Below are 19,515 nucleotides of genomic sequence, written 5' to 3' on the forward strand. Positions count from 1 at the left end.
AATTATAGTATAAGAAAAATGTATTACATATTTAACCTCCTTATTTTATTACCTTAACTTAACCATTAGATATTCGTAGAAATTTCTTAGATTACATTTTAAAATTAAACATACATACATTTTATTGTACAGTATGAATTATATTTATTTACATCTAAAGGCCCGTGATTGGTTGGCGAGCCGTGACGTCACCTATGTGACTGTAAACGTCGCAGACATGGCGGAAGTGAAAGGTCAGTTTAATCTCAATTCACATTTCATTGTTTATTTTACTAAGCGTTTAGTATCAAGCAGCGGGTTGGAACATGACTGGTTGTTGTTATTGTTGGTTTGTGTGTCGTTTGGGTGGATTAGTTATTTGTTCGGTTGTTCGGATTTTTTTGTGTGTGCAAGTGTTTCTCGTCGATGTGATTCACATCCATTCGTTAAATCATATGACATAAGGATATGTGTGTTATGTCACGCTTGTGCGCGGTCAGATGATGTGAGTGTGTCTGTGTCCGCAGTGTTTCCTCTGTGCTGTGTGGTGCAGAACTATGCCTGGGGTAAAGTGGGCCAGGACAGTGAGGTGGCCCGGCTCGTGCTCGGTGGAGACCCTCAGGCTCTCATCCAAGAGACCAAACACTATGCAGAGGTACAGTGTGTGGATCAGATCCGAAGAACCCAATCCCCAACCAGACTCCACCCAAAAAAAAAAAAAAAAAAAGCTAAATTACTGTATATAAAAATATTGATTCGCTATATATAAAATGCTTTCAAACTGATAGAAATGTAATGAAAAGAAAAAAACAGAATTTTGTTCATATTTTCCTCATTGATAACTTTTTATTATTGCCTATGTTGTAATTAAAATTTTTTGAGAAAGCCGAAGAGAGCCACAGAGACCTTCAAACTGTGTAATAATTAGTATTATTGATGTTATAATAATACACCCCTGCATTAATAATAATTTGGGATGCATCGATATGAACATTTTGGCCGATAACCGATAATTCGTTATATTTGAAAGACAATATATGAGCTGATAAATCTAAAACATCTAAAAAAATCCAAAAATTTTATATAATTTTTGACAGCCTGATTACAAAAAAAAAAAATCTCACCATTAAAATTCATGACCTAAGCACACAATTATGACATTCTTATTAAAAAGTTATGTACTAGCTTATAGGACAGACTGATTTCAAGCAATTCAAAACCATCATGTTGATCGGTGCACATCTGAAGTGTCTCAGGACATAATACATTATTTATCGGCTTTAATATATATCGGCCAATGTTAACAATAACATTAAAAATGAACATAAATTGGTCAATACCTATTACTTTTGAGAGCCAATGAGCAGAAAAATGCAGAGATTTTCAAACTGTTTCAATATCCCTCTTCAGACTATAATTGTTTCTCGTGGTGTCGTAAGGTATTTTCAGTGATTTGATTGTTGTCCGAGTCCATTTTAAAGCATGCATTTTAAAGATCTAGCCTAAACTTTTATTACTGAAATCCTGGAAAAACAATATATTGTAAAAATTTGAAATAGGCTTTATGTTTCCCTCATGTAAATAAGAGTCTGTATTCATTAATTTCCACCAATTCCCACATTCTGAGATAAAATACAAGACAGAAAACCACAGTTTAATCGCACTCATTGTGTATCAGACTTTAACAAGCGCAAGTGTCTCTGAAAATAGCAGCTCACTTAAAGGTCAGCCTGACATTCACTTTATCTGGCAGTCTATTAATGAACCCACAGCATGTGTTCAGATCTTAAAGGACCCTTCATTTTGACGTTCGCACTTCACCCACTGATCTAAATATATATATAGCATTATACAGATCAGTGACTGCACCTTTAAGAACAGTCAATAATAAGAAACTAAATGAATCTCTGATCATTACATGTTTGTTTTCTGCTGTCTTTCAAGCTTTGGATGGGTGCTCATCCCAAAGGCGACGCTCTCATCAAAGACAACAGGATATCCCAGAGGACACTGGGACAGTGGATTGCAGATTTCCCAGGCTGCCTGGGGTCAAAGGTCAAGGACACATTCCACGGGCAGCTCCCTTTCCTTTTCAAAGTGCTGTCCGTCAACACGGCTCTGTCCATCCAGGCGCATCCCAACAGGGTGAGATTGGAGGCCGTGTTCCTCATAGAAATGTACTCGGGTACGAGCAGAGCGATCCGCTGATGTATCTTGTCCTTGTCTCTTGACAGGAGTTGGCTGCCAGACTCCATGCGCAGTTTCCTGAACATTACCCAGACAACAACCACAAACCGGAGATGGCCATCGCACTCACTCGCTTCGAAGGGCTCTGCGGCTTCCGGCCGATGGAGGAGATCTTGGGCTTCCTCAAAAGTGAGCGTTTAATGGACTAAACACTGGTTTTCAGCTGGAGATGACACAAAATCACACCCGTTATTATTACGTTTTTCTCATTGAATATCTCAACACCTGGAATGTGTTGCGCACAGAGGACGTTTGTGTGAACTGCAGCCTTTTTAACTTAAATCGTCTAAAGCTTTTAAAATTATGGAAGTGTTTGTTTAATCATTGTTCACCATTGATACTGAATCATAGTTAACTTCTGTATATTATACATGATGATATTGTTTTGCACTTCACTGTTACTCATACAAATAATTTTTGGGAAATTGCGCTAGAAAAATAATTGTATTAAGCAAGTCCAGTAAGTTAAGAGAAGAGAACATTTTTTTTTTAATTATTAAAAAAACTTAATTATAATAAAATCTATAAATCGAATCATATATATATTAGGGCTGTGCAAAAATTAATTACGATTAATCGCATCCAAAATAAGTCTGTGTTTACATAATATATTTGTGTGTGCTGTATATAATTATTTTGTATATATAAATACCTATGCATGCATGTATATATTTAAGAATTATTTGCGCTTAAATTTTGTATATATATATATATATAAATACATAATCTATATTATATAAATATTTTATATATGAATAACACATTTTCTTAAATATATACATGCATGTGTGTGTATTTATATATACAAAATAATTATATACAGCACACACAAATATATTATGTAAACAGAGACTTTTATTTTGGATGCGATTAATCACAATTAATTTTTGCAATTAATATATATATATATATTTAAAGATATATGTATATAAATATTTATAAATAAATATATATTTATATAAATCTAATCAAATATATATAATTTAAATTATAATAATATTTAAATATAAAATATTTTGAAAATACTGTATATATTAATTTTAGGACATCAATTCAATATCAGTAGCATACGCAAGTCTCTTTGGATAAAAGCGTCTGATAAATGATTAAATGTAAATGTTAAATGTATATATTTATTCAAACTAGGGGTGGCACGGTACATGAAAAAACACCCGAACCGTTCGGTTCGCTTGTCTCGGTTCGGAGCGCGTGTGCGTCTCACGGTTCGACGCATGCGCAATGTAACCTCGTGCCCGTATGTGACGTGTGTTTTCTTTTCGCGCGACATAAACTTGTTCGACTTGGACCGGCGCTGCACAGAGCGATCGGTGAATAACATCAATCTAGCGCGAGTCGGCTCCGTATGCATTCATCACTTTCGCGGTATTTGATGTCATTACCGATCGCTCTGTGCAGCGCCGGTTCAAGTTAATAAACAAGCCAGTAAAAGTGGAGTATGGAGCGCTGCAGGTCACGGCACGCGGAGAAATGGCAAGTGGGAGAGATGAGGGAGTTGGAGGATGCGCCAGCGTCGTATAAGTCTATGGTATAAGTCCGGTGTGTGGGAACATTTTGGATTTCATGTTATGATATTTTAATATAACGCTACAGTGGCACTTTATGTATAGATAAGAGCTTCAGTCATACGTTTCCAAACCCTGCACTTTAATTTTAAGTGGAAAAAAGTACCCTTACGTTTTGGGAATAGAAGCATTGTTGATACTGTTTTTGTGTTGAGGTTGAACTTAAATTTCACTTTATGTTTATGCCTTTGCTATTGCTATAGCTTAATTATCTATAGGCAATGAGGTTTCATGTATATTGACATTTAAAAGACAGTGTTTTAAGAGTTCCTCTCTTTTTTTTTTTTAAAGATAGAATTTTGGTAAGAGCTACAAAAGTCAGCAGTTGATACATGAAAGTTAATTTCTTTGTGTAAATAAGATTTATGTGATAAAAATGCACAAGTTCTTATAGAGATAGTGATACACATTCTCCTTTTTTTTGCCAAATAAACAAAAAGCATGTCAATTTCTTCTCTCTTGCTGTATCTAAATCTCACCTAGCTTTCCTCTGAGATAGTCCCAAAATGTGCTTAAAGTCAAAGAGTCAAATTCAGTTTGTGCATGATTGCATGAATATAATATATATATTTTTTAATACTGTATCCTAAAGTGTGGATAATTAAGCTATATATCACATGCTGAAGTACATTTCTGGAGTGTTAAAGATTAAAAGAAAAAATAACAAGAACCGTACAGAACCGAAAACCGTGACCCTAAATCCGTGATACAAACCGAACCGTGGGTTTTGTGAACCGTGCCACCCCTAATTCAAACCATGCAATTTGATGGACTTTTCACAGTAGAAGTGCCTTGATTTAATAAAGAAGCTCTGTGCTTGGTCTGATGGTGTTTTCCAGATGTCCCAGAGTTCCACGCGCTGATCGGGACTGAAGCCGCCGAGGAGCTCCAGAGCGCAGTGGGAGACTCGGGCCGAACGTCTCTCGCGCTGAAGAAATGTTTCACCAGAATGATGAACTGTGAGAAGAAGCTGTTCGTGGATCAGCTCAACATGTTGGTCAAGCGAATCTCAGAGGAAGGTGAGAGGAAACCAGCACATCATTAACATGCTATTCAAGAGCTGTTCTGATCAAACTCGTCCGACCGGTTTACAATTCTTCTTTTTGTTTTTAAATCCTTAAATAATCTGGCACAGAGCTATTTATCGGTATCTACACAATCCCACACTTAATCTGATTCTCTCTGTCCGCAGATCACGATTAAAGCATTAAAGCCTTCGCTATTGCCGGGGCCTATATCAGATCGGCACAGGCTTTAAAGGGATAGTTCACTTTGAAATTAATTTTTGATATGTTTTATCTGACCTCAAGGGCATCCAAGATGTAGGTGTCTTTGTTTCCGCAGTATTTTCAATTTTGATATTTTTATGTCAAACCGTTCTTGTCTGTCAGTCATATAATGGAGGTCTATGGTCACCACCTCAAAGAGCAGCACAGAGAAGTCCAAATTAAACATGATTTAATGACTCGGAAATGTAAGAACACATTGATGGTTTAGCGCCCGGTCCGCGCCCTCAGATAACTTGGACTTGGCTGTGGTTACAAGAGGTAAAAACATTTACAATTTACATTTACGAGTCATTAAATCATGTTTAATCTGGACTCTGTGCATGCTCTGTGAGGTGGTGACCATAGACCTCCATTATATGACTGATAGACAACAACGGTTTGACCTAAAAATGTCAAAAATGTAAAATACTGTGGAAACAAAGACACCTACATCTTGGATGCCGTTGAGGTAAGATAAAACATATCAAAAATGTATTTCAATGTGAACTATCCCTTTAACCGAACGTTTTTCAATCGTCTCTTAAAACTTGTTTGTTTTGGCTTTCGATTGACTGTGAGCTTCTGTCACGAATGTGTGGTTTGCTCGTTTAGTGTGCTTGCTGTTTTCAAATGTGCTATAAATCAAACAAACAAACAAACCTGAAAGTTGAGCCTGCTGTTTTGTCCCAGAGGCTGCGGGCAAAGACACGTCCAGGAGTAACGGAGAGCTGCTGCTCCGACTGCATTCCCAGTATCCCGGGGACATCGGATGCTTTTCCATTTACTTCCTGAACCGGATGGTGCTGCAGCCGGGGGAAGCCATGTTTCTGGGAGCGAACGAGCCTCATGCCTATCTGTCTGGAGGTCAGGGGTCACCTCATTACTCACAAAACATGTTTCTTGGACAAAGTCTGAAAAAAACACAATATTTAAAAAATGTAAATAGTCGTATTGTAGTTTCTTCTTAATATTCACATTAATCATTCTTTGAGCAGGTTGTGGAGTTGTAATTATAATATAATAAAGTTATAATTTTTGTGAAACATTAATTTAATATTAATTTATTCCATACATACATTTAGTTGAAAATAAATTCAATAATATACACTTAATATTCATTCATATTCTTAAGGTAGGTTTTGTTATTGTACTTTTTGTGAAATATATTCACTTAATAATACATAATATTAATTACATTCATTAATATACATTTATTCCAGTTAGGTTATAGTTTTTTTAATGAAATATGCAATTTAATATTAATTTAATAATCCATAATATTATTTGAATATTCAGTTATTCCATGTAGGTTGTGTCATCTTTTTTGTGAAATACATTCATTATTCACTTAATATTTATTAATTTGCCTTGTGTATCCGCTGTTTGATGGCTCTCTGAATCTCTGCAGACTGTGTGGAGTGTATGGCGTGCTCTGATAACACCGTACGTGCCGGACTGACTCCCAAATACATCGACGTGGACACACTGTGTGAGATGTTGAATTACAGTCCGGCTCCGGCCAGTGCCAAAATCTTCCCGAGCGTGCGGGACAACAGCGACCCCTGCGTCTACCTCTATGACCCTCCTGTGCCAGACTTCAGCGTCATGAGAATACAGGTGCACCACACACCTGAGCTGTCCTACATCAGCATCACATGCAGAGATATGAAACAGCTTCACTGTTTCTGTATTACAATAATCCATATTTTCAGAAGTACTGGGATAAAAGTCTATAGTGAACACTGATGTCTACGGTAGTGATGTATTTGTCAATGAATCATTTATTCAAGAGATTCGTTCAAAAATCCTGATTCATTCAGTAATGAAACAAGTGAAGTATTTGAGTGAGTCACTGAATCATTCATTCAAGAGAAAAAACTGATTCATCCAGTAATGAAACAAGTGAAGTATTTGAGCGAGTCATTGAATCATTCATTCAAGAGATTCTTCAAAAATGCTGATTCATCCAGTAATGAAACAAGTGAAGTATTTATGAGTGAGTCATTGAATCATTAATTCAAGAGATTCTTCAAAAATGCTGATTCATCCAGTAATGAAACAAGTGAAGTATTTATAAGTGAGTCATTGAATCATTCATTCAAGAGATTCTTCAAAAATGCTGATTCATCCAGTAATGAAACAAGCGAAGTATTTGAGTGAGTCATTGAATCATTCATTCAAGAGATTTGTTCACAAATGCTGATTCATCCAGTAATGAAACAAGTGAAGAATTTGAGCGAGTCATTGAATCATTCATTCAAGAGAATCTTCAAAAATGCTGATTCATCCAGTAATGAAACAAGTGAAGTATTTATAAGTGATCATTGAATCATTCATTCAAGAGATTTGTTCAAAAATGCTGATTCATCCAGTAATGAAACTAGCGAAGTATTTGAGTGAGTCATTGAATCATTCATTCAAGAGATTTGTTCAAAAATGTTGATTCATCCAGTTATGAAAAGAGAAATCAAATTAGATATTTTTTTAATCAAATGAACATTTTGTCAGAATCTCTAGTAAATTACAAGTTATTTTGGTTAAGTTGTCTGTTCAGAATCGTAAGAGAATCATGATCTCTTTTTTGAATCATTTAATTCAATGATTTTCAATTTATGACGAATTTTGGTATTCTCGTAACTTTATACTCATTTTGCTGGTGTTGTTCTCCAGATTCCCGCCTCAGAGCATCAGTACACTGTGAGCGCGCTGGATTCTGCCGGGATCCTGTTGGTTATCGACGGAGACGCCGTCGCCACGTCTGCTGCCGCCCTCTCTGACATCACTCTGAAACGAGGCTCCGTGCTCTTCATTTCAGCCAATGAGAGCGTCTCGTTACAGGTGACATCATCGACGGGCATGACCATGTTCAGAGCGTGCTGTTTACTGTAGGACACTTCATAAACGGCGTCTTCTGTCCTAATATAACCCCCCGCTGAAACAGTTCCCATGTTTCTGTCTTCATCACGAACTTGCATGACCCCTCTTTAGCCAGAAATTATGATCACTTTCAAGTGTTAAAATTGCAATGCTCAACCAAAAAAAAAAACAAAAAAAAAACTAAATATAAATAATGAATCGGTTTGAATTATGATTGAGGTTCTGCGTGCATGTTCTTTTAAAATATGTAAAAGTATATGAATTCCTTTTTGTCAACATGAAAAATTCACAACACTTTTCATTTAATAATGCGACATATTTACCGGGCTTATCAGATTTGATTGGATGGTGAAAAGTGGATGTTCCAGAATAAACGAGTTTAGACCACCAACATTTAATGAACTCTTGTAGGGTTTTAGAAAAGATGTTTTGCCTACAAGAGTAGCCTTAAACTATAGCTAACTGGGTATTGGTAGCCCGCACTAGCGGCGATGTCGGACGAAAGATTACGAAGGCAAATCATTTTTTCTCTCTAGATTATCTTCCACTGCTGAATCATTCATAATAAGACCAGGAACACGTCTTAAAGGGGCTATATGTACGAATTTGCATGTATTAATACTTGTTTTATTGCCAATGTGTGAACAGCTTGTAATGAAACTTAAAGGAGTAGTTCACTTTAAAAAATAACTTTTGCTGATAATTTACTCGCCCCCATGTCATCCAAGATGTCCATGTCTTTCTTTCTTCAGTCGAAAAGAAATGAAGGTTTTTGATGAAATCACTCCAGGATTTTCTCTATATAATGGACTTCAATGGGGTCCAAACGGTTCAAGGTCCAAATGAGAGTTTCAGTGCAGCTTCAAAGGGCTTTAAACGACACCAGACGATGAATAAGGGTCTTATCTAGGACCCTTCGAGTCATGACTCGAAAAAAGCTTCGTTCATTTTGATGAACAAGTTCGAACGCTCATCAAAGAACAGAGCAAGGCGAGCATTTGTGCTTATAAAACAAATTTTTTTATTTATTTATTAAATGAGTGATCGTTTCGCTAGATAAGACCCTTATTCATCGTCTGGTGTCGTTTAAAGCCCTTTGAAGCTGCACTGAAACTCTCATTTGGACCTTGAGCCGTTTGGTCCCCATTGAAGTCCATTATATGGAGAAAATCCTGGAATGTTTTCATCAAAAACCTTAATTTCTTTTCAACTGAGGAAAGAAAGACATGGACATCTTGGATGACATGGAGGTGAGTAAATTATCAGCAATTTTTTATTTTTTTTAAAGTGAACTACTCCTTTAAAAGAGGAGGTCTTCCTAAGTTGCCTACGAAAGCCTGTCGATTGATTTTTACGCGAAGGACTCGCATAAAGGAAAAATAACAGTTACGCGCTCCCGAGAGCCACACTTCCGTTCAGTGACACACTAAATGATCTCACGTTCAGGACAGTGCCGAAAGCCATTCTGTACTGTAACTGTACTGTCAATGCGTCATGCAAAGAATATGGATTAACTATAGTCTCACGTCTATCACGTCTACTCTCAGATATATCTTAATCAAATATCGTAACAGTGTAGTTTTAATCACCTCATCTAACGACATCGTGGAGCTTGTGCTTTACACTCGTTGAATCTCATGGACGTTACGAACACAAGCAATATGATGCTGACTGCAGTTCACCTAACGGCCACCGGTGTCGCTAACAAGTGTCGTTCCTACATACAGCCTCTTTAAGAAAGTAGATCGGGTCAGTTGTGACTTCATGTTGACACGTACGTTAAATGCATGATCAGGGATGCATGATCACTCACTATTGGCTGCAAGATATAAACATTTAACGAAATGAGATGTGTTCCTTTAGAGAATTATTATTGCGTAAGGAGATATAACATAAAACCCAGATGGAGGACAGGAAATTAACTTTTACATACAAATCCGGTAACATAGTCTTGAGACCAATTTTAACGTTTTTTAGACTTTTTCATGGTATTGCTGCTGAAGAACATCGAGTCCTTGCTGCAAACACACTCCTCCATGGAAGAGAGTTTATTAATAAGTACTTTCTTTGCTAAATGAGCGACAGACACTAGTTTTGGGATTTGATAACCTCTTCAACTGATTTTAGAAATAACCCTGCAACCACGATCTTTATTCTCCCTTATTAGTTCCTGTATGGCTTGATCTGTGGTTCTGTTTTATTGCTGTAGTTAGTTACTATTTGCACTTGAGAGCACAAAGGATGCTGGGAATTACCGTTTGTTTACTGTATTTCTAGTGCCCTCTTCAGATTTGTACGTGTAAAACCAGAAGCCTGACCTCAACTCTGTTGGCCTCTGGGATTATTTCTATATTTTTGGAGCTGTATTATCCTGAAGTGTTCTGGGATCCAAGCATGCGTTCGAGAGTCTGAATGAATGAATGTATGGCACTTTCTGAGCTGTAATGGAGCATGTGTCTGAGAAGAGGAACTCTGTATGTAATGCTAATCTCTAATAAATAACGCTTCTGTAATCTTTCATTTCTGACCAGTTTTTATGGCCTAAAATTATGCAACAGGTTTTGCTCACTCAGCCTGGGCTTTAATTTAAAGGCTTGTTCACTGTCTTTTCCAATCATCTTCTTTACTTTCACACAGCGTCATGACATCATTCAGCACAAGTGTTTTATTTTATTTTTTGAGGGAGAAATTCAATAAAAGGAAATATGAAGTGACAGTAAAGACATTTATAATGTTACAAAAGATTCTATTTCAAATAAAAGCTGCTCTTTTGAACTTTCTGTTCATCAAAGAATCCTGAAATAAAACTGTTTAACACTGATAATAATCATAAATGTTTCTTGAGCAGCAAATCCTCATAGTAGAGTGATTTCTGAAGAGTCATGTGACTCTGAAGACTGGAGTAATGATGATAAATTCAGCTTTGATCACACGAATAAATTACATTTTACTATATATTCACATAGAAAACAGTCATTTCACAATATTAGTATTTTTACTGTATTTTTTATTAAATAAATGCAGCCTTGGTGAGCAGAAGAGACTTCTTATAAAATCTTAATGACCTAAGCTTTGTACGTTAATGTATATATATATATATATATATATATATATATATATATATATATATATATATGAATGCAAGAATTGTATTAAAATTATGCACATTTTTATTAACTATTGAAATTGAATCATTAAGTCAATCAGGACATTTGCGTGGCTTTTTTAAACGTGCCTTAGAAAAAAACAATACTGGTGTGCATCTTAAGACGAAACACATATTTTGACTTAATATTTTACAAAAAAATAAATAATTAATTTTCCTTAAATCGCCTGTTGTCTGGTTTCTGCTACTCTTTTGAACTTTGTATTTTGAGCACATCTTGCGTTGTTTTTGCCTCTTCACGATGACTTGTTTGCTGTAGTCCTCAGTTATAAGTCTCTGTCTGCTAAATGACTAAATGTAAATATTTAAAAGATATCAGCATAAGTTGTTTTCAGTTAAAATAGCTCAAACATGCATTTTAGTCTGTGAACCCGGCCAATAGTGTTTATAATCACGCAAACTATTTTAACTCAAACTTTCAGGATTTTTTTTCTTTCAAGAATCAAGAATCTTATCAAGAATTAATTGTTGAAATCTCAATTGTGGTGAGTTTGAAGTAGTGTTGTGTAGATTTTTACATCTGCCAATTGAATTTAGGCTTCAAACTTTATAAAAGTTGGGTTCATTTGTGTAGATTATCGCAAAAAGTGTAAGAATAATAAACTTTTGTTGGGTTACAGAGCTTATTTTCTGCAACAAACTAAAAGCAAATGGAAGAAAATCCTATTGATATAAAAAGTCATCCTTGCAGAAGCTTTTAGTCAAGTGTTGGGGAAACACTGTAATGAATGTAAAGGAAGTAGATGCTTACTCTGTCCATCACTGGAGAAGAGATGATGTCCTGATGACCACAGTTCTTTGTTTGCTCCTTCAGTGCAGGAGTATGAATATCTGCAAACCAAAGAGAGGTGAATTTACACTGAACTGCACTAATACACTCCTGTCAACTACCAAATAAATAATTTCAACGAACAAAATGACTCGAAAAAAGATTCGTTCATTTTGATGAACGAGTTCGAACAGGAGAGTCACAAACGCTTATCACAGAACACAGCAAGGTGAGCATTTGGTCTTCTAAAACTTATTTATTTTTTAAAAGAGTGATCTTTTCACTAGATTAGACCCTTATTCATCGTCTGGTGTCGTTTAAAGCCCTTTGAAGCTGCACTGAAACTCTCATTTCGACCTTGAACCGTTTGGTCCCCATTGAAGTCCATTATATGGAGAAAACCCTTAATTTCTTTTTGACTGAAGAAAGAAAGACATGGACATCTTGGATGACACGGGGGTGAGTAAATTATCAGCAAAAGTTTTTTTTAAAGTGAACTTCTCATTTAACTTATCTATATTATACATGATTTTTGAAAGTTTTATTAGAAAACTAATAGAAGAAATACTAATAGTAGAAGAGATCTAGTCCTGATATGCAAATCTTCCCAAAATCAGAGGAAAATACATAACAATAAACAATAGAAATATTAATATTTAAATCATACAAATATTTCAATATATTTATTTATTAAAAATACAAAAATATTACCAATGTACAAATTTGCTTCACTTGTTTGAGAGCAGCTGGACGTTTGCTAAGATGTTAATCATCTGTGATATCCACTGAAGTGATCATATTCAACACATCCCATAATGCTACTAATGAATGACAGATGCAGCTGCCAATGAGTCCAGAGTGAAAATGTGCTGCTGAATCTGATTGGCCGTGGGCTCGAGGGCCCAGTAGAGTCTCTGCAGCGCTCGCACGTCCTCTAGAGCATTATGGGCCGCGTATGAAACTCCCAGCAGGCTCTTCACCAGGTTCTCCTGCTTGAAGCTCTGGAGGCCGCTGTCTTTGAGAAGCTGTCGGGCCAACGGAAGAGTGTCCACGAATCCACACACGTGTTTCTGGAAGTCTGACCTAAGGCTGAACTCATCCAGCGCTCTGGCCAGAACAGGACAGTCGAACCGGCGGATGTTGTGACCCACCAGGAGCGGCCGACCCAACATCTGGAGGAAGGTGATGAAGGAGACCAGGGCTTCTCGGAGAGAGCTGGTGAGAACCGGCCTGCGGTGGAGAAACAGACGCTGGCGTCTCACGCTGAAACCTGTGATCCTGGAGGCGCTGGGTTGCATCGGCCGACGAGGAACCATGAAGAGGTTGAACGTGTGACTCCCGCTCACTGCCGCCAGCTGGACCAGGTCACAGGAACGGTCTGGAGCAAAAAGCATACAGTCAAACCAAAAATTATGCAGATTTTTTTTAACTACACTATAGTCAGAGTTGGGTAAGTTACTCTAAAAAAGTAATTAATTACTAGTTACTAATTGCCTCTTCAACAGTGTAATTAGATTACTGTACTAATTACTCTGTCTAAAAAGTATTTAATTACTAATTACTTTCAAAATCCCATATCAATCTCAACCAGCTGAATAATACAAGGATAGACATGAATCTGTTTTAATTCTTTCAAATAAATACTATAAAATTGCATGAATTATCCCTAAACTGACCAAGGTGGAGAAGGTTACATTATAAAAACATACTTTAACATCAGACAGTACATTTTGATGTTAAACCCACTATTGTTTTATGTCTGATCTCATGACATTTCACACTTTTTTCATACATATTTTACAATAATTCATACGAATCTGTACGAGTGCGGTCGTTATATTTAGACACCTCATAAAATGCGTACGAATCGCTGTGAGATCGGATTGATCCATACACAGTATTTACCTCAATTACATCAGAAGTAACTGTAATTAAATTACAGATAAATGAAGAGTAATCCTTTACTTTACATTTTCAAGGGAAAAGTAATTAAATTACAGTAACTAATTACGTAGTAATTAGTTTCACCCAACACGGACTATAGTTCATTTATGTAAATTTCATTTAAATTCTTCATTAACACTCGTCTGATTTCAACGACAAAATGAAACACAAAAAAATAAGCGGGGAACCACATCCAAATATAATTGCCAAACACCAGCTCAAAGGGAATATCAAAATAATATATCACAACATCATAAAGCAATAATACTCTAATCTCACTCAAAACGTCCAATAAGTCCTTTGATATTAGCTCAGTCCAAAAAATCATAAAATAATAATTTGGTTAATGTGCGAGTAAAAACTTTCGGCAACATTTGATTCCTATTCCTAATAATGATTCCTCCACTTTGAGCTGATCAAGTGTGTTTTCTGTAATTGCTAATGCTCTTTTTACACACACACTGAACATGAACGTGGAGTTAAATTTAACAGATATTCAACATAATTCATGTGTGAGACTCGAACAGAAGGACGGACTAAACCAGTCAAATATCAATTCTGCTCATATTTTATTAGCATTTTCTAAACTATAGCGAATAAACTGTGATAATGTAAGAAATGTTTCGTTTTGACTGTATATAAACACACAGTACCAATCAAAAGGTTGGAAACATTACTATTTTTCATGATTTTGAAAGAAGTCTCTTCTGCTGCACATCAAGCCTGCATTTATTTGTTAAAAATACAGAAAAATCTGTAATATTGTGAAATATTATTGCAATTTAAAATAACGGTTTTCTATTTGCATATACTTTAAAATGTCACTGTGATCAAAGCTGAATTACTCCAGTCTTCAGGTCTTCTTGAGGCCAGTATTTTTTATTTATTTAAGAAATTAATACTTTTTATTAATTAAATTAAAGTTTAAGTGACAGTAAAAGATTTATATTTTGAATAAATGGTTTATGTGTCAAGGAATATCACAGGTTATGAAAAAAAATATTAAGCAGCACGACTGTTTGCATTGATAAGGTTGATAATCAGGACTAAGATTTGAGAATATAATTCCTAAAAAATAAAATTAATAAGTAACGTTTGTGGTCAAAACACTGAGCAGAGACGAGCATGAAAAAAGCTTCATTCATACAATCGTTTACACATTTCTCATTGTTTATAAGGTTTATAAAATCACATACCCAGACCAGTTGTCTCTAAATCAAAGAACACAGTACACGGTGCACGCTGAGAGCTAGAATCCATTACTCATTTTAAACAAACTAATCGGATGTTGCTTTTTCCCTTTTTCCGTTTGAATGTTTGGATCATGAATATTAATTACGGCACGACATGACGTTTATCAGTAGTCCAAACTGATTGGCTTAAAGGCGTACGCCAGTAGGCGGTCGCTAATCCACAGGCGAATGAACGAACCAGCCAGAGAAGCATTCATGTTAGGAGCCTTCTATCTACATTAAACAGCGACATCAGGTGGACTGGTGATATTTCGTGCCTTTTTCAGAGTTAACACACGATTTTTGGTGTGTATATATTATTTTTAAGTATTTGAAAATCACACAAGTTTGTGTTTTTATTTAAATAAAACAATTTTGATCTATTTTTTTTAATCAGCACTTTTATTTTGAAACTTGACTCTAGTGATTTATTTTCGGGCTAGAATAACGCGCGCGCGCCCGTGCATGTTTATGCCATCACCCCCATAATTCGTGCACGTCTGACTATTACCACACTCCACGCTGCTTCTATTCTGGCTCTCGCTGTTGATCCTGTGTTTTAAGCTACAAGGGCATATTGAGAAATCCCTACATCTCCGTGTTTTTGGTAAAGGATTCATTGTTTAAGGGTAAGTAACGTTTCATCAATTCATATTCAATAAACAGGGCTGTTGTATTCACAGATTATTACTTGTTTACATAGTATTGCATCTTGCTATGCTCTGCATTACGTATATGTATGTATATAAAATATTAAATTCGATATATATGGAATTCAATGTTTGATACACGTATGTGTGTGTATATATATAATGAGGATTATATAATATGTATTTTGGATTACTAATGAAACATTTGTACGTCTTGTTTATTTCCATGTGTTCCAGAATTATGGCTTCTCAGGTGAGGCAGAACTTCCATCAGGAGTGTGAGGCGGCCATCAACAGACAGGTTTACCTGGAGCTGTACGCATCATACGTCTACCTGTCCATGGTGAGAGAGCAGGCGTTTATTATACGAGTGATCACTTATGACTAGGTCTGTATTATTATAATGAGTAATCTTCATATTTACATTTGTATATAACATGCTGTACAACCACCAGATGTCATTTCTCATGTCTGGAAGCTTCTGTCACCAAGACAAATTCCTTGTATTTATAAACATACTTGGCGATGAAGCTCATTCTGATTCTGATGTGGGTTCATGGTTGTCTTTTCTTCTCTCCAGGGGTATTATTTCGACAGGGATGACAAGTCTTTGCCCAATTTTGCTAAGTTTTTCCTTGAGCAGTCTAAGGAGGAGAGAGAACATGCGGAGAAGCTGATGAGTCTGCAGAACCAGAGAGGAGGACGGATCTACCTGCAGGACATCAAGGTACGGGACGGATCAAGCCAATTAGAAGCTCGTCTGCTGGAGGATATGAGCATGTGTTATGTGTGTGTGTGTGTGTGTGTGCAGAAGCCGGATCGGGATGAGTGGGGCAGTGGTCTGGAAGCGCTGGAATGTGCTCTGGCTCTGGAAAAGAGCGTAAATCTGTCGCTACTGGAACTACACAAGGTCGCGACTCAACACAACGATCCACATGTGAGTACACAACAAATAAGGTCATGACATTTAAAACTGGGTTATCTTCAACTAAAGCTAAACCATTACAAAACTAGAATAAATGTAAACAGAAATTAAATATGTAACTTTAGTTAACGATAACACTGTCAATCACTCATTTGAATTACTTAAAGGAGAAGTTCGCTTTTAAAAAAAAACTCAACACACCCATTACGACCATTTTAGACCATGCGCCGGGAGCACCGACCATTTTTCCAGTCGTTAAACAAGTGGATTCGCTTTAGACCAAGAGCTTAGATCCTTAAAATATGTTTGTGAACGTGTCTGATGTGCTGTCCATCGCTCTCTCACACCAGGTTTGTGATTTCCTGGAGACGCATTACCTGGACGAGCAGGTGAAGTCCATTAAAGAGCTGTCGGACTGGGTGGGCAGCCTGAGGCGTATGGGAGCTCCTCAGAACGGCATGGCCGAGTATCTGTTCGACAAGCACACTCTGGGGAAGAAAAGCTCTTAGACAGTCACTCTCTCCTGTTTATGATGAAATCAGCCAGTCAGCCAATCATAGTCATGCTGGAAACCCTGCTGTAGTTTACTAGAGATTCTGCCCGAACCTTTGATAAGCCATAGCTATAGCCAGGGTTTGAATTACACATTGGCCTTGTTCATTACAAACAGTGATATATGTATATATACAGGGCTTAAAGTTGAGGAAAACATGATTATTTTCGCATGTGATTCATTTTTAACGTGTTCAAATATTTAATGGAAACGCAGTATCCGTTCTTACTGCCATCATTTATTAGCTAGGGTTATTATGACCATGCTCTTTTTCACGCAATGCGCGACAAGACGAGAACGCGCTGTCAGTGAATGGCATCCTGGCGCACGCGCGCGCGCACACACGACGCGCGCCAGGATCGAGTACTCCTTCGCGCTTGAACGAACAATAACACACACATTTATGCCAAAATGTCTGTTTTGTCGAGCATCCTCACAAGAACAGTCTCAAATGAGTTAAATACAATCTTTAATGGAAGTAAATAGTCGTGAGAGAATGAGATGCGTGAGATCCTGTCAGCAGCGACAGATCTTAAAGTGACAGGAGCCTTTAATTCTGTCTGTCTGTCAGTAAAGTTAAGCTAAAGATTGTCGCTTCGATAGTAATTCATTTCTACATTTCATTTATAATTTATGCAGTGCGGACTGTAAATTACATTTATTATGGGTTTGAGTGAGGATTGTTTTAAGTTCACCTAAATTAAAGGTTTTTATTTATTTTTTGAAGCCTAATGTTTAAAATTTGGGGGGAAATCATTTTCATCGAGACATCAGTAGCTATAATATTAGTGATACTGGCTTTCATTCATAAAAAGATGGCATTAAGATACAGCGGTACTTGAAACTAAATGGTGCCATTGAAGATCAGTCCATTTGCCTCGTACATTCAGATTAACAGTGTTGAAGAGGTCAAATAATGTTATCATTCAACTGAACTGTTTATATGCAATTTAAACGCATTCATCCATGCAATAAATGCACATCCCTGAATGTGCGCCGTTCAATATCGTAGGCTATTTAATTCACCGATCAGGCAAAGATAATGGTATGACCCATTCAGTCTTTAGCTTGAAACGTATCTTCGTATTTACTGGTAAAGCTACATATTACAGGTAGTCTTTGACCAACATCTTCGCACCCTGGCTATAGCCTAAATACCATATACACACTTTAATTTTCATTCAATGCTTTAATTATATGCAATATGTAATCATTCAAACTAGTTGATCTCAATAAAAATGCCTAAAATGAGCGAAGTTGTATGTGTCTTTCTTTTAGACAGAACTGTATGAATAAGGTTTTCACTGGCAGGAAGTAACAAGGAAGAAAATGTCACCACAATAGTTCAAAGGATGACATTTGAGAATAACCATGCATAATTAATGAAGTTTAAGAATAGACGCATAATTTATGAAGCTTTTCCTGGCAAAGTGAAAGTGAGTCAGCAAAAAAAAATACTAACCTAGATCGATAACAACCTAAAATGAACAGTAGTTATTTCATTTTAATTGACCTAAAATAGCTAACTAATTTCTATGCACTAAATAACTAAAACTCAAATAAAAATTAATAAAAAAAACAAAACAAAAAACGACTAAAACAACAAAAATATGATTCCAGAAAATATATAAAAAAATATAATAGTATATTAATGATACTTAAAATAACACACTTAATAAGTAACCATTAATCACAGGCCAAGAAAAGTCATATAAATGTATATTCCTAGCCAAACATGTTAAACAACTATAAACGTTCTGCCGTACAATCAAGCCGAAAGTGAACAAGGCATTGATTTGACCCCTTTTTCACCTTATTCTGAGAACTAAGAATCACACCAAGTCACTATAAAGTTGGTACAAAACACTTAAATTCTGTCGCAATCCCATGATGCATTGTATTTGGGAGGTTTGTTGTGCATCCGTGGCTGTTTGAGCATCAAATTTAGTTTTCAATATCAAAAAAAGCATGCATTCTGCAACAATGTTTATGCAAATGAGCAGTGGTGACTACCAATGACAATCACAAGACCTATTTCTTGAGAGATACAGGCTGCATCCAAGAGTAGGCACTTCTTTCGAATAAGTACTTTGTGCGATAAGTGGCGTTGCACAGAAACCTGTATATAGTATGATTGTGAACATACTGCAGTCATCATGCATTCACAAATCCTCATGGGAGAGTATGCACACTTCAGAAACACTTCATCTACTGTTTTCTGCTCAGTGTAGTAATGAAGTATTTAGGATGCAGCCGGCAGTCAAATATAGACAAGATGGAGAAGATCAAGTGGTTTTACTGATCTACATGATTTATCTCTGC

General features: G+C 36.3%; 3 protein-coding genes across 4 annotated transcripts; 2 read left to right on the plus strand and 1 right to left on the minus strand.

The window, feature by feature from the left end:
* Nucleotides 1–138: 138 nt before the first annotated feature.
* Nucleotides 139–8,693, plus strand: mpi (mannose phosphate isomerase). The gene is made up of 8 exons (XM_039662288.2): nucleotides 139–233; nucleotides 507–634; nucleotides 1,924–2,124; nucleotides 2,214–2,355; nucleotides 4,649–4,828; nucleotides 5,768–5,941; nucleotides 6,486–6,694; nucleotides 7,748–8,693. The coding sequence occupies exons 1-8, from the start codon at nucleotides 218–220 to the stop codon at nucleotides 7,964–7,966; spliced, it is 1,269 nt and encodes a 422-aa protein (XP_039518222.2). The 5' UTR covers nucleotides 139–217; the 3' UTR covers nucleotides 7,967–8,693.
* plex9.2 (PML-like exon 9.2) lies at nucleotides 5,850–15,171 on the minus strand. 2 transcript variants are annotated; one of them, XM_039662290.2, is made up of 4 exons: nucleotides 15,030–15,171; nucleotides 12,601–13,267; nucleotides 11,872–11,951; nucleotides 5,850–5,988 (listed from the first exon to the last, which is right to left on the minus strand). In XM_039662290.2, exons 1-2 carry the CDS (start codon nucleotides 15,091–15,093, stop codon nucleotides 12,711–12,713), a joined length of 621 nt encoding a protein of 206 aa, XP_039518224.2. In that variant the 5' UTR covers nucleotides 15,094–15,171; the 3' UTR covers nucleotides 5,850–5,988; nucleotides 11,872–11,951; nucleotides 12,601–12,710. The 2 variants fall into 2 exon arrangements, with proteins under 2 accessions (XP_039518224.2, XP_039518225.2); XM_039662291.2 differs by lacking the exon at nucleotides 5,850–5,988 and adding an exon at nucleotides 6,580–6,717.
* Nucleotides 15,172–15,310: 139 nt separating this feature from the next.
* On the plus strand, nucleotides 15,311–18,445 carry fth1b (ferritin heavy chain 1b). The gene is made up of 5 exons (XM_039662292.2): nucleotides 15,311–15,694; nucleotides 15,953–16,058; nucleotides 16,296–16,442; nucleotides 16,527–16,652; nucleotides 16,991–18,445. Exons 2-5 carry the CDS (start codon nucleotides 15,957–15,959, stop codon nucleotides 17,147–17,149), a joined length of 534 nt encoding a protein of 177 aa, XP_039518226.1. The 5' UTR covers nucleotides 15,311–15,694; nucleotides 15,953–15,956; the 3' UTR covers nucleotides 17,150–18,445.
* Nucleotides 18,446–19,515: the final 1,070 nt, after the last annotated feature.

This window comes from Pimephales promelas, chromosome 25 (assembly GCF_988280905.1).
Source record: "Pimephales promelas chromosome 25, fPimPro1.hap1.1, whole genome shotgun sequence".
NCBI lineage: Eukaryota > Metazoa > Chordata > Actinopteri > Cypriniformes > Leuciscidae > Pimephales > Pimephales promelas.

Bases quoted from the DNA above. Each gene is read 5' to 3' on its own strand.
- plex9.2 (XM_039662290.2), bottom strand. From the start codon at position 15,093: ATGGATTCTAGCTCTCAGCGTGCACCGTGTACTGTGTTCTTTGATTTA. The intron at 13,268-15,029 runs GTATGTGATTTT...TTTTTGCTCCAG, and splicing joins TTTAGAGACAACTGGTCTGG to ACCGTTCCTGTGACCTGGTC.
- mpi (XM_039662288.2), top strand. The intron at 2,356-4,648 runs GTGAGCGTTTAA...GGTGTTTTCCAG, and splicing joins GATCTTGGGCTTCCTCAAAA to ATGTCCCAGAGTTCCACGCG. The intron at 6,695-7,747 runs GTGCACCACACA...GTTGTTCTCCAG, and splicing joins TCAGCGTCATGAGAATACAG to ATTCCCGCCTCAGAGCATCA.
- fth1b (XM_039662292.2), top strand. From the start codon at position 15,957: ATGGCTTCTCAGGTGAGGCAGAACTTCCATCAGGAGTGTGAGGCGGCC. The intron at 16,059-16,295 runs GTGAGAGAGCAG...TCTTCTCTCCAG, and splicing joins CATACGTCTACCTGTCCATG to GGGTATTATTTCGACAGGGA. The intron at 16,653-16,990 runs GTGAGTACACAA...CTCTCACACCAG, and splicing joins CTCAACACAACGATCCACAT to GTTTGTGATTTCCTGGAGAC.